The sequence below is a fragment of the Schistocerca cancellata genome, chromosome 9 (genome assembly GCF_023864275.1).
Source record: "Schistocerca cancellata isolate TAMUIC-IGC-003103 chromosome 9, iqSchCanc2.1, whole genome shotgun sequence".
NCBI lineage: Eukaryota > Metazoa > Arthropoda > Insecta > Orthoptera > Acrididae > Schistocerca > Schistocerca cancellata.
In genome coordinates this window covers 3,575,764-3,589,567 of record NC_064634.1, presented here as the reverse complement: position 1 = coordinate 3,589,567, position 13,804 = coordinate 3,575,764, and the positions used below count along the sequence as shown (strand labels likewise).

Genomic DNA, 13,804 nt, shown 5'->3' with positions numbered 1-13,804 from the left:
GGATTCGTGCCCTCCCATAGGCACGATGAAGAAGTTATCAGGGTTTATCAGACTGCCCAACGCACTGTCACTGCACTAACACCCAGTGTCAGTGGTCACATGCCTATTTCAGTCATTGTTTCTGATGTCGTGGTGTTAACATCGGCACACGCATCAGGTCTCGGACGTAGAGCCCCGTCATTAGGAGTGTTCGTTGCACTGTTTTCAGGCACACATGTATCTACCCAGCATCAAAGTCTGATGTTAGCTCTGCCACATTACACTACCTATCCTGTTTTACCAGTCTGCCCAGCCTACAATGTCCGACATCTGTAAAGAGGGATGGCCGCCCAACCCCACAACATCTGGACGTTGTTCCAGCTCGGTTTTGCCACATGTTGAAGACACTCACCACGGCACTCCTCAGAAGTCTGACAACTCATGAAGTTTCTAAAATGCTCATGCTGAGCCTCCAGTCCATCATAGTCTGCCCTCGGTCAAGCTCAGATAGACTGTGTGTCCTCCTCATTTTACATGCTGACATCACGCTCACTGATACTGGTACGAATACTGTACGCAACATACATGTATCTGACTAGCAGTTGTTCCTCACCAGGTGACACCGCTGTCACCTGGCTGGATTTGTATCGGTAGCAAGTCAGTGGTCATAATGTTCTGGTTGATCAATGTATGTTACTCATCTATAAATTATCACATGGAGATCTCATATATATTGCAATCAAATTTTACATATAAATACTTGAAATTAGGTGACTCAGTGAGCTTTTCCCTCCCTAAACTATACTCATACTTCCCTGTATTTCCTGTAGCAGAAACCAACCAATAGTCTGTTACCTGCACAATCATCTCATTCTGTTGTAAACTGTGATGTTGTTTGGAAACTGTCTACAGTGGTATCAGAATGGTCACCAGTACCTTTGTCAGTTGTATGTATTATAAACAATAATCACCATTTCCTCTGGTATTCCCGAACATTTCAATTTTCTCTGAGATTTATTTACCTATCCTTGTGCTCTGGGATCTACATTGCAGAACTGTCTTTACCAGAAGCACCTCTCTTTGCTCAGTTTCAACATCATGTGATTTCTGCATCAAGAATCCATGATGAACTCAGTTAACTACCTTTGACAGGTCCAGGGTGGTTCAGTCCACTTGCCCTTCCCCCTTTCCATCTAATATGCTTGCCACATACTGAACAGATTATTTAACAGTGTAAAACATGTGAACAGAATGTTGTTCGTATGGGACTACTGCTTTGCAACATTCTGTAACTCTATATTTTTCACTCATTCATCTTACGACACACGGATTATCTTCCACATCATTGTAATGCAGTTTCTTACACGATTAGGTGAGAAGTTCATCCTTATCACGACTGCCAGTATGTAATGGAGAAAAGAGTTTACAGCAGATCACAAATATATCCAAAATTTCAATGACAAAAATGATTAAGAGAAATCACTAAATAGTTTTAAATGGATTTCGAGACAGTGTCATACAATCTTGGTAGTGGTACATAGATTTTTTTTTTAATATGGTACCTCACAACATTTAGTAAGAAGGGAAAGAGTGAGTAATTTTAGGAAACTTTAGTATCTACAGTAAGGATGAAGATGGATATATTCATGATGAGACAGTTAAGCTAAACAATAATAAACTCCAGTTGCAATTTCCAAATAAAGTAAGGTTACATAATCATTGTATATCTAATATGTGTAAGATACTAACACTTTAAGTAAGAATACTAGTAACGATAAGAAAACCACATAAATGGTTAACATCATGTCAGAAGTAGAAATGCAAATACAGTGATATATTTATTTGTAGTACTGTTATTAACAATAAAATATGCCACTATAATGATTGGGAAAGATAAACAATTACACGAAGAAATGAGCAGAGCAGCAAGCAATGAAATGTCATTTATGAATATTTGAATTAGTTCATTACGTTTCTACCACCAACAAAGAAAAAAAATACTCATGCAACTCATCAGTGTTACTAGATGACTTCACACAAACCATCCCTTACCTGTCCATTTCCATCTGTCTTGTTTGTGAGCTTAACCTTTGCAAATGAAATGGGCTCTTTCATCCAGTGAGCACCAAAGTTGGGTGATTCTGGGTGAATGTATATGGGATTTGGAGGTGGCACCTCTGCCTTCCCCCCTGGTACCCATTCACCATTCACATACTTCCATCTGAAACAGTTGAGACTCTGTGAGTACTTTCTCACGAACACTGGTTTAATTTCCTTCTGTAGTTATCAGTCTTGCAGTGACGTGTAAGTACATTTTTATATTAAAAGTTTGCATCTGCAGCAATTAGATTTTAACAGTGTACGTGACACACACTATGTGATCAAAAGAATCCGGACACCTGGCTGAAAATGACTTACAAGTTCGTGATGCCCTCCATTGGTAATGCTGGAATTCAATATGGTGTTGGCCCACCCTTAGACTTGATGACAGCTTCCACTCTCACAGGCATACATTCAGTCAGGTGCTGGAAGGTTTCTTGGGGAATGGCAGCCCATTCTTCATGGAGTATTGCACTGAGGAGAGGTATTGATGTTGGTCGGTGAGGCCTGGCATGGAGTTGGTGATCCAAAACATCCCAAAGGTGTTCTATAGGAGTCAGGTCAGAACTCTGTGCAGGCCAGTCCATTACAGGGATGTTATTGTCATGTAACCACTCCACCACAGGCCGTGCATTATGAACAGGTATTCGATCGTGTTGAAAGATGCGATTGCCAGTTCCAAATTGCTCTTCGACAGTGGGAAACAAGAAGGTGCTTAAAACATCAATGTAGGCCTGTGCTGCGATAGTGCCATGCAAAAAAACAAGGGGTGCAAACCCTCTCCATGAAAAGCACGACCACACCATAACACCTGTTGTGTATTGGCAAGACAGCCAACCCACTATGACAGGAAGCCGAAAGGCATGCATTTAAGCTCACGCAGGCTGGCGTGAGGTCTGGAACAGGACATGGAATTGAGACTAGTAAGTAAATGTACGTAGCTGCTGGAATACTTAACTTTAATCCATAATTGGTGAACATCGCTCTTGACGGTACATGTTTTACAGCATCAATAGTAACTGGTAATGGCGCCTTGCTAGGTCGTAGCAAATGACGTAGCTGAAGGCTATGCTAACTATCGTCTCGGCAAATGAGAGCGTAATTTGTCAATGAACCATCGCTAGCAAAGTCGGCTGTACAACTGGGGCGAATGCTGGGAAGTGTCTCTAGACCTGCCGTGTGGTGGCGCTCGGTCTGCAATCACTGATAGTGGCGACACGCGGGTCCGACGTATACTAACGGACCGCGGCCGATTTAAAGGCTACCACCTAGCAAGTGTGGTGTCTGGCGGTGACACCACAACACCACCGCCTCCAAATTTTACTGTTGGCACTACACACGCTGGCAGATGATGTTCATTGGGCATTTGCCATACCCACACCCCGCCATCAGATTGCCACACTGTGTACCATGATTTGTCACTCCACACTATGTTTTTCTAATGTTCAAATGCCCAATGTTTACGCTCCTTACACCATGTGAGGCATAATTTGGCATTTACCGGCATGATGTGTGGCTTATGAGCAGCTGCTCGACTCGTTTTCTCACCTCCCACCTAACTGTCATACTACTTGCAGTGGCTCCTGATGCAGTTTGGAATTCCTGTGTCATTGTCTGCCTATTACACGCTACGACCCTCTTCAACGGTTGGCAGTCTCTGTTAGTCAACAGACGAGGTCAGCCTGTATGCTTTTGTACTGTAGGTGTCCCTTCATGTTTCCACTTGACTATCACATCAGAAACAGTGGACCTAGTGATGTTTAGGAGTGTGGAAATCTCACGTATAGATGTATGACACAAGTGGCACCCAATCATCTGACCACGTTCGAAGTCCGTGACTTCCACAGAGCGCCCCATTCTGCTCTCTCACGATGTCTAATGACTACTGAGATCGCTGATATGGAGTACCTGGCAGTAGATGGCAGCACAATGCACCTAATATGAAAAATGTATGTTTTTGGGGGTGCCCAGATACTTTTGATCACATGTGGTTGATTTGAATGACAACAATGTGAAATTCACAGAGCACATGAGTTAACAGAAAAATCCATTTGTATAGGCAGATTTGTATGAATGTTTATTGTAATATGCCTTCCTAGCAAATTACAGTACATCGTCACCGTATGATAAGTGAGAGGAAGGATAACATGCCTCTTTCTGTAATGGAAACTCAGAACTGTGACTTGTTTCCAGTTGTCTATTTATACAGTACCTGTGTTGCAATCTCTTAATTAACATACTATTTTCTGCTATGGAGAAATAATTCTATTAAATGTCACAAAAGTATATTTAGTACATCAAAATGTTATTATCTGCAAATTAATGGTACTGGCAGTCACAGAAAATGCAAAGTGGGGAATTATTTATTCTTCATGATATTATCCATACTGTGACATACTTTTTGAGCTGAAGTACATGGTCTGTCATACATTTGTAAATGATCTGTGTGCAGATGTATATAAGTTATATCAAATGTTGGAAGAAATGACACCAAATTCTTCCACCAGAGTTACTATGTGTAGCCAGCATCAGATAGTAGCATATGAACTAATTACAAGTTTCTGATGAGGTATACCTGCAGTGATGAACATATTTGTGATGTTATATGTTGTTCATACTTAGTGTAATGCAATGACTACAGAACACATGTGTAAAAGTAAGTGGATAACTTGATGGACCACAGTCTGCTTCTATTACTGCCCAGCTAATCAAACTTAGATAAAAATAAACCAAATTGCATCTGCACAACATATTTCTATTACAAGAACAGTAGCACATTTCCAGTGACATGTTTTTTCACCATAGCACTGTGCTTTTCAATGCACTTGCTCCATAACTGCACAAGCTTTCTGATATCCTCACAAAAAGTTTTTCAGTGGAGCAGCAAGCCAAATATGCATCACTTTCTTCAACTATTCACTGAAGATAAATCAATGGCCTCTCAAACCATGTCTGAGTGGATCAAATAAATGGAAATCTGAGGACCTCAGATAATGACTGTGCATCATCCAACACCTAAATGTGCATATTCTGAACAGTTTGAACAGTGTGGATGGCACTATATGGATGCAAATTGTCATGCTAAAAGAAAAAGTAGGTCGTGTGACAACAAACCTTGTTGTTTTTTTCAAACTCAGTACAAAGTAATTACAAAGCATGTCAGTGTAATATTGACTCTTCACTGTTTGGCCTTTTTTCATTCTGAAAAACCGTGCTCTTCACTTTACATGCAGCGCATTGACTTCCGATTTTCTTTTTGGTTGTAGATCTTGTGGCGTCCCATCACATAACATTTCTGTGGGGAAGTCCATGGCACAGCATTAGGCTCTGAAAAGTGTGGAGGAGAGCTGCATGAGCAAAATACAAAAATGATATGTAGTTTAGGTGGACTGTGTAGAAACAGTATACCGATGGGAACTGTGTTTTTGTAAGGAGTCAAGTGAGATAAGGCACAGTATGTGGGTGCAGGCAAGCAGTGAGCGGGCGTCCCCACTAGCTGATGGAGCACACTATTCCATGCTGCCACCAGCTGAAAGTGATTCTGTGGGTCTGCCATAGAATATGCAAGCAGACCACTCCAAGAATGTCAAAGAAGTAGTAAATACATGAAAGAGACTGGTTGATTTTGGAAAGTCCGGATTAAGAGTTACTGTAATGTAGCTATGAATTGTAACTGTGTGAGTTTATGGAAGAAGGTACAGTACTTAAAGCAAAGTCACTGTTGGAAATAATTACATAGCTAAAGATAGCAGAAACCTTGCTCTTTCAGTGAAGCACTTGCACTTTGGAAAAGAAGTAACTGAGCATGGCCAGAAGTCAAATTGGAACTGACTAACATGGCCTGCTGACTAACTGTCAATCCAGTGTTAACATACTGTACATTCAACCAGCCAAAGAGAAGGCAGCGTTACACATGGTGTTAAGTACATTGGAGCACAGAAGCACCAGGAAACATGATAATGTCACAATGTGATACATTTCCATTACATACTTTGGCCTCTGGCCCCTGGTTCAAAGTGATGAACTAATGTTTAATTTTCACTGATGATTCATTTCCAAAACATTTCAGTGGTCCAGTAGCTGCTGATGGACCCTCACACAGCTGTGCTTGTGCTCTTCTTGGAGTTGTTCTGGGAGTCATGCTGCACAGACTTTACAAAAATTGAGCCTGTTATGGATGATGCCATATGTAGAATGATGCTTAGTGTACACTTAGTTTGCCATTTTATCAATAATCACTTCTCAGTTTTTCAGAATCGGGTCTTGGGCTTGTGCAATGTTGGCATCAGCAATGGATGTGGGTGAATATCCTTCACACTTCTTTGGTGACTTTTGAACTATTCAGTCCCCTGGTAACCACTTTGAATGGTGAACAATCATCCCTGTACTGAGCTGAAAGTCATCTATACAGTTCAGCATCTGGTACATCTTCAGACCACAAAAAATGGATTGCAGACTAATGTTATTCATGGGTGAAAATGGAGAGTGACTCAGTGTGACAATGCTGAAACCTGCCACAAGGGAAGAGAACAATGTCATCCAATGGATGGCAAATATTCTAAGTCTTATTGCCAGCTTAAAGCTGATAAGTGCAGACACTTATTGATTCACCCCAGTATATTCTGCTACTTATCACATTCTGTTAAAAGCATTGTGATTAAAAATCAACCAAGTTTAGTGGAGATGGCAACAAGCTGCAGCAAGCTTTTATCCAGTCTTCACTCTTCCCATGAGTCCTCCCCTTTCTGAGTCACTATTTCTGTGACCCTGAGGGAGGAAGGTGTCAGTTTTATGTGTATCACTGTTTCGAATCTGTCAAAATCACGTTTTGATCAGTGTATATAGCACTGCCTGTTTCCAAATGGTGACAGGATTTGTTGCGCAAGTCGTGAAATGAGCATTCTTCTGCAGAGGACCCTCAGGAACTTGGGATCAACTGACTACAATAAGCACTAGAATGTGGACCAGGGGGTGTGGACTGATGACAAGTATTTTGGTGCCATTACCACTATAGTGTAAATGTTAGTGCCACTGAAACAAAGTGTTTCCTATGTTCTGAACTGCATTATCATGTGTCTTAATAAAACATCATATTGATAATTATGGGAAATCAGTGAATATTATCAGCACTCACAGCTGCAGCAATAAGGGAATTGCAGAGACTTGGATTTGTGATACGTTTTGCGCTTTACATTAAAACACCTAATCCCATAGTGGGAGCAATATTTTAGCATTCTTTAGACATCAGTAAATATGGATATGGTCACTTGTCAATTCACATATCAAATGACCCTCAGGAATCAAAATCAACAAACAATGGACTTTGAGAATAGCAAGTTGACTGTATCAAGGTCACAGATTGCCTTATAATTAAATAATTCTTTATAAAATGCTTCCATTGATTTTTTGTCATTGATGATATTTTTTAGCCTTAAATATAAATCTTTAATTAGTTTGTGTCATTTATTCTAGTCTTTTCTGATGATTACTTGACACTGTCAAATTATTAATTGCATAAATCTACGTACAATATAACATGCAGAATGTCTGAGCCAAAGATGAGATGACAGTCAGGTTCTAATGATCAGTGTATAACACTGGAACTGTACTGAGAAGGCAAAATGTGGAAACAATGTGAATATCCTGATGAATATCTGTTATTCCTTACCTGTGGGGATCGATCTGCACAAATTCTAGTAGCACCGTGTACATGGCTGCGGGATCTAGACCAGAAGCAGTTACCTTCACCACAGGGAACATTCTCCTGGAAAAAAAGCCAAAAATTTCTGTTCACTGGTCATGGTTCTTTTGTTGCTAGCTTACTCAAATCATGACTCAAATGTAATTTTTTAAAAAAGCTAATTATAATGTTTGATTCCAGTGCACTGCAAATATCACTTACTATATAAACCAGGGAAATGTAAATGCACTTAGATGGAAGTGAATGTTTCTCCTTTACAGTATCTGTAGTACAGAGATTTTGGCTATGGGATGGCTCTCACTAAATTGTTAGGCGATTCAGTATACGGTGATTGAAATGATTCTGATAAACTGTACAGACAAAATGTCATCATGATATCCCTACTGTGGGACTGAACATGTCTATATCAAACACACACACACACACACACACACACACACACACACACACACACACACACACACACACTGTAAAGCAGCATTGTGCCATCTTTGTGTGAACTCTAGGCTGAAAACAGATTCGTCCAAAAGCCAGTGAAGTTTTCAGTCTTGTTTGTATGCCTACTGGTGACTCACTGCCTCTGCTATTTGGTGAGTTTACTCCTAAATACTTTACATCCTGCTGGAGCTTTACATCTCATGTATATATTAAACAAGTGCATGTGAAGTGGTATGAAATGTGTATGAAGAAGAACATTGTCGAGGTGAGTTACTGAACTGCAACAGGTGCTACAATGTATGGTAATCGAATGCAAGCCAGTTATAGTTGGGTGTTATTGAACCGTAAGCAGTTAGAAAAGTAGTTAAAGAGTTCACAGACATCCATAAAATGGGGGAGGAGGGCAAGAGGAGGCACTTGTTTGGCCCCTACTGCTCCTTCTGGAGTCTGGAGATCTGGAGTACAAAGTTTTCCAGTCATCACACAATCCTCACTTACATCTAGAAGTGATTCCACTAAACCTCTCAATTTCACAAGCTGGTCCCTCCCCCACCCCCCCACCCCCCCTTCTGCAAATGCACATGTCAGAGTACTAAGTAAATGTGAAGGAAATGAGAATATTTGTGTATTCATCATTTGCACTATAAACAATTACTGAGCTGAATGAAAAGTTTTCATTTAACTGTGTGAGCTAAAAGTTTTAGTGCCTGGTATTCAAAGTGGTAGCAAGTGACGTAGTTCATAGTGGTTCAGCTCCTGCTGCCCTGTACCAGTGTATTACACATGCCATTGCTCTCAATATGGTGAATTACGCAGATGCCATTATTCATGCAGATTGGTGCATCATAATTCAACAATAGACTCGTGAATCACAATTCAATAATTGGGTGTAAGGTGTGTGTGTGTGTGTGTGTGTGTGTGTGTGCGCAATAATTGAGACTTCTGGGTATTGAAAGATGTATTCAAAATGGGTTGAAAGAATGCTCACTACAGACCACAAGATTTAAAGAACACCATTTCATCTGGATGTTGGAGCAGTCTGAGGACAATGGAGAAACTTCTCTGTCATTTTGTTACAGGTGACGAAACCTGGGTGCATCACTCAGAGCTGGAAACGAAATGGCAGTCACCAGAAAAGAAGAAACTCGAGGCAGCTCATGATGACAGTTTTTTGGGATAGTGGTTGTGTGATGCTTGTGAATGTGCTGCTAAAAGAGTTGTGGCGCCTCTGGCGTGAAGCGCCATGTCTTTGGACCTGATGACCTTTGACTCTACTTCTGGCTAGCACACTCTGCACGCTGTGTTCGTACAGCCATATTGTATTCGCCTTGTTCAGTGTCTAAATAAATGTTAATTCGACTGCAAAAGTGTGTTATTATCGATCTACAACCCGTAATATCCACGGTCAACCATTAATTGAGAGTCATATATAACGACTGTGACACACTCAGGATCCATTTCTGAGGTGTCCAGTGTGACAAGAATCCAGAAGTAACGTTGCTCATGACAATGCACACCCACACATAAGTCTCAGAATCCTGGAACACTTCGCTAAATTGGGTTGGGCATCACTGCCTCATCCACCCAACAGCCCAGACCTGGCACCTCGGACTTCCATCTGTTTGGGACACTTGAAGATTGTCTACACGGGATGCACTTTGAAGATGATGAGGGCGTAATTCCTAAAGTGAAAACGTGACCACAGGCGTAGGACGAGAGCTTTCACAAACGATGTATACATGCTCTTACCGTCAACGCTGGTCTAAGGCCGTAGAACAGTGTGTAGAAAAAAAGAAAATTAGACTGGCACGGTCATCAAATGGTAGCACTTAAGAATAAATATGAGCTGAGAAGACATTGCGAGGCAATATTTGTCGAATGGCTGTTTTGCCACTTCAATGTCGTGACAAAAAAGAAAAAAATCACAGTCGGAGAATAAACAATTTCTGATTTATTCCACCTTCAAAAGTCATTCTCGATTGGGAAACATCACAAGCAAAGGTAGCGGCTTCCAAACCTGAGGGTAAAGGGAAAGGGGCGCTAGTTATCACATTTTGTGTATGCGTGTAGGGACAGAAGAACAGCTGGCGGATAACTTGGCGCCTGTTTAGATTAGATTAATACTTGTTCCATAGATCATGAATACGTCACTTCGTAATGATGTGGAACGTGTCAGGTTAATAAAAGATGCCTGTACAAGATATTACATTACACAAAATATTGCATGACACTAATGTTTAAGTTTTTTTGCCCTTAATTTATATCCAAAAATTCAGCCAATGAGTAGAAGGAGTTGTTATCTAGAAATTCTTTTAATTTATTTTTTAATGTTAGTTGGCTATCTGTCAGGCTTTTGATGCTGTTTGGTAGGTGACCAAAGACTTTTGTGGCAGCATAATTTACCCCTTTCTGTGCCAAAGTCAGATTTAACCCTGCATAGTGAAGATCATCCTTTCTCCTGGTGTTATAGCTATGCACACTGCTATTACTTTTGAACTGGGTTGGATTATTAACAACAAATTTCATAAGTGAATATATATACTGTGAGGTTACTGTGAGGATCCCTAGATCCTTAAATAGATGGCTGCAGGATGACCGTGGATGGGCTCCAGCAATTATTCTGATAACACGTTTTTGAGCAATGAATACTTTTCTACTCAACGATGAATTACCCCAGAATATGATGCCATACGAAAGCAGTGAATGAAAGCAGGCATAGTAAGCTAATTTACTGAGATTCTTATCACCAAAATTTGCAATAACCCTAATAGCATACGTAGCTGAACTCAGACGTTTCAGCAGACCATCAATGTGTTGCTTCCAGTTTAACCCCTCATCAATGGACACACCTATAATTTTTGAAAATGTTACCTTAGCTACAGACTTCTGTTCAAAGTCTATATTTACTACTGGAGTTGTGCCATTTACTGTACGGAACTGTATATACTGTTCCACGGGTTGTGTGGCGTTCGCAGGCGGTGTAGCTGTTTACAGGGAGGGGACCCCGTTAGAGATTTGCAGGCGACCGGCGTCCGGTGCTGAGATTGGCAGTTCACTACAAACACAAATAAATGTCAAGACACAAAGGAATTGATGACATTCAGCTGCTAGTGGACACTGATTTATATAAATGGGGAGACTTGAAAACCGGGGCTCGAACCCACGTCTCCTGCTCGCTGGGCAGATGCTCTGACCACTGCGCCATCCGGACACAGAGGTCATCGCAACTGCGCGGACTAGCCTAGCGCGCCTCCCGTCAGACCCAGATTCTCAAATTATACACACACTTCTGACGTAGCGCCCCTCGCCCATCACCCTCATTACTCGCGGCATTTCGCCGATTCCTGTAAGAGTTCGAGAGTGGTGTGCTTCTGCACTGAGGGATCATCGGTCAGCCTCGCCTTAATAATGTACACTGAGAAGCCAAATCATTGCGAACCCTGCCCGCGCGGGCACGTGACGCTGTAACAAAATCACGTAAGCGGAGCAGACACGGATGGGCAGGGCCGGCTAACGTAGCTGGCGCGGGGCTTTCCCGCACTCCCCCCTCCTCCTACACAGGATATACATCATTGTGACGTTCAGAAGAATTCCAAGTTTCGTCATTGACGTACTACCAAAACTTCAGAAGACTGTTACTACAGCAGTTTGTTGGTTGTTTTGGGGAAGACCAGACAGCGAGGTCATCGGTCTCATCAGATTAGGGAAGGACAGGGAAGGAAGTCGGCCGTGCCCTTTGAAAGGGACCATCCCGGCATTTGCCTGGAGCGATTTAGGGAAATCACGGAAAACCTAAATCAGGATGGCCGGACGCGGGATTGAACCGTCGTCCTCCCGAATGCGAGTCCAGTGTCGAACCACTGCGCCACCTCGCTCGCTGAGACCTACTGGTGTGATAAGGAAAATAAGTAACGGAGAAGGAATCTTAACAGGCACGGCTACCACTAAAATGTTAATAATAAAAAATAGCTTAGCTATGAGAATCCTTCCGATTTAATGAAATTCAAAATCAAATAAGGTTCACAAGTGTTGTGTGGGATATACACTTAAACGGTTTCATCACTTGACTGTGCTCTATATTTACAAAAAATTAAATGAGTTCTAGGTTATAAATAGGGCCCGTATTTTAATGACAAGTCATATTTTTTTTCTGAACTATAGGGTGAACCTTAGAACAATTTATACACAAATCTAGGCATTTTAGTGTCGAAAAATGTATTTTGATTGTGCATACAAAGTCATATTTCAACAAATTTTAGTAATAGGTCATATTGCGGCTAACTTTTAATATAATAGGTCACATTTCCGTCAACTTTTGCCAAACATGCATATACCGTTATTCTCGTATCTTACGGGACACACGAATGAGAAAATGAATACGTTGCTCAAGAGACAATATTTAACGTGCTATTATGAAAGATAAACAGATAAATTAGTACACACCTTTATTTCTCAGGAGTGGAGCAGAAAATCGGTGTACCACAACAGTCGTTTCGCGAACATAAAACATTGTTGCTCAGAGTCGACAATACGCTCTCAGAGCCGACAAAGGCTGCCTCTGCCGTAACAATCATCGCAGTCGCACAGGTGTTCCCAGTAACCAGTTTGATTACAGCCTTTGCCTTGTTCAACATGCCTAAAGCAAAATGCTCCGACAGCGTCAAGTTGCGAGGATGTGTTCAAGAATTTGGAGAGAAGTTCTTTAATACTGATGGGAAAATATAATTTTGTAAACTGTATGAAGTTAAAGTTAGAGCAGAAAAGCGCTTTAAACTACAACATCACTGTAATACCGCTAAACACAGCAGCTGTGTGAAAGGAAGTGCTAAAAATAACAGCTGGCAAACGCTGTCATTTGAACAGACAGGTCAGTCGTCAACCGTGCAATTATTCTGCAAGGATTTGTGTGGGATGATGATGTCCCGGAACATCTCATTGGAAAAGCTGAAGAATCCACGCTTCAGACGGTTCTTGGAGAAGTACACAACACATCCAGTTCCAGATGAATCTACACTGAGAAAGAACTATTTATTCGTATGCTACAATGATGTGCTCAACAAAATACGAATTACTATTGCTGAGCAAAAGATCTGGCTGTCGATAGATGAAACTACGGATATTAGTGGGCAATATATTGCAAATGTTCTTGTTGGTGTTCTAAAAGTTTATGGCCCTGGAGATATGTTCCTATTAACGTGCGAAGCTCTTGATAGAGTAAACAATTCGACGATTGCTGTATTGTTTGACAGCTCTCTGAAGCTACTGTGGCCGGATGGTGTGAAAAGAGACAACGTTTTGCTGCTTGTAACAAATGGTGCTTCATATATGGCTAAAGCAGCCAAAGGGCTTTAGATTCTCTACCCCAGTATGGTGTACACCACTTGACTTGCACATGTGTTGCACAGAGTTGCCGAAGAGGTGCGATCAAATTACCCTGACGTGGACAAATTAATTTCCTGTGGCAAGAAAATCTTTGTGAAGGCTCCGCTACGGGTGCAGAAATTCAAGGAACAAGCACCTTCAACGCCCCTCCCACCTAAACCTGTTCTTACACTATGGGGTTCTTGGCTTAATGCTGCTGAGTAT

At 41.3% G+C, this 13,804-nt stretch overlaps 1 protein-coding gene across 1 annotated transcript in view; it reads right to left on the bottom strand.

The window, feature by feature from the left end:
• LOC126100670 (T-related protein-like) overlaps positions 1 to 13,804 on the bottom strand; it is a 212,426-nt gene that overhangs the window by 27,380 nt on the left and 171,242 nt on the right. The window contains exons 2-3 of the mRNA XM_049911290.1: positions 7,748 to 7,843; positions 2,032 to 2,200 (exon numbers count right to left, since the gene is read on the bottom strand). Coding sequence (XP_049767247.1) covers positions 2,032 to 2,200; positions 7,748 to 7,843 — 265 coding nt within the window. The remainder of the gene's footprint in view (positions 1 to 2,031; positions 2,201 to 7,747; positions 7,844 to 13,804) is intronic.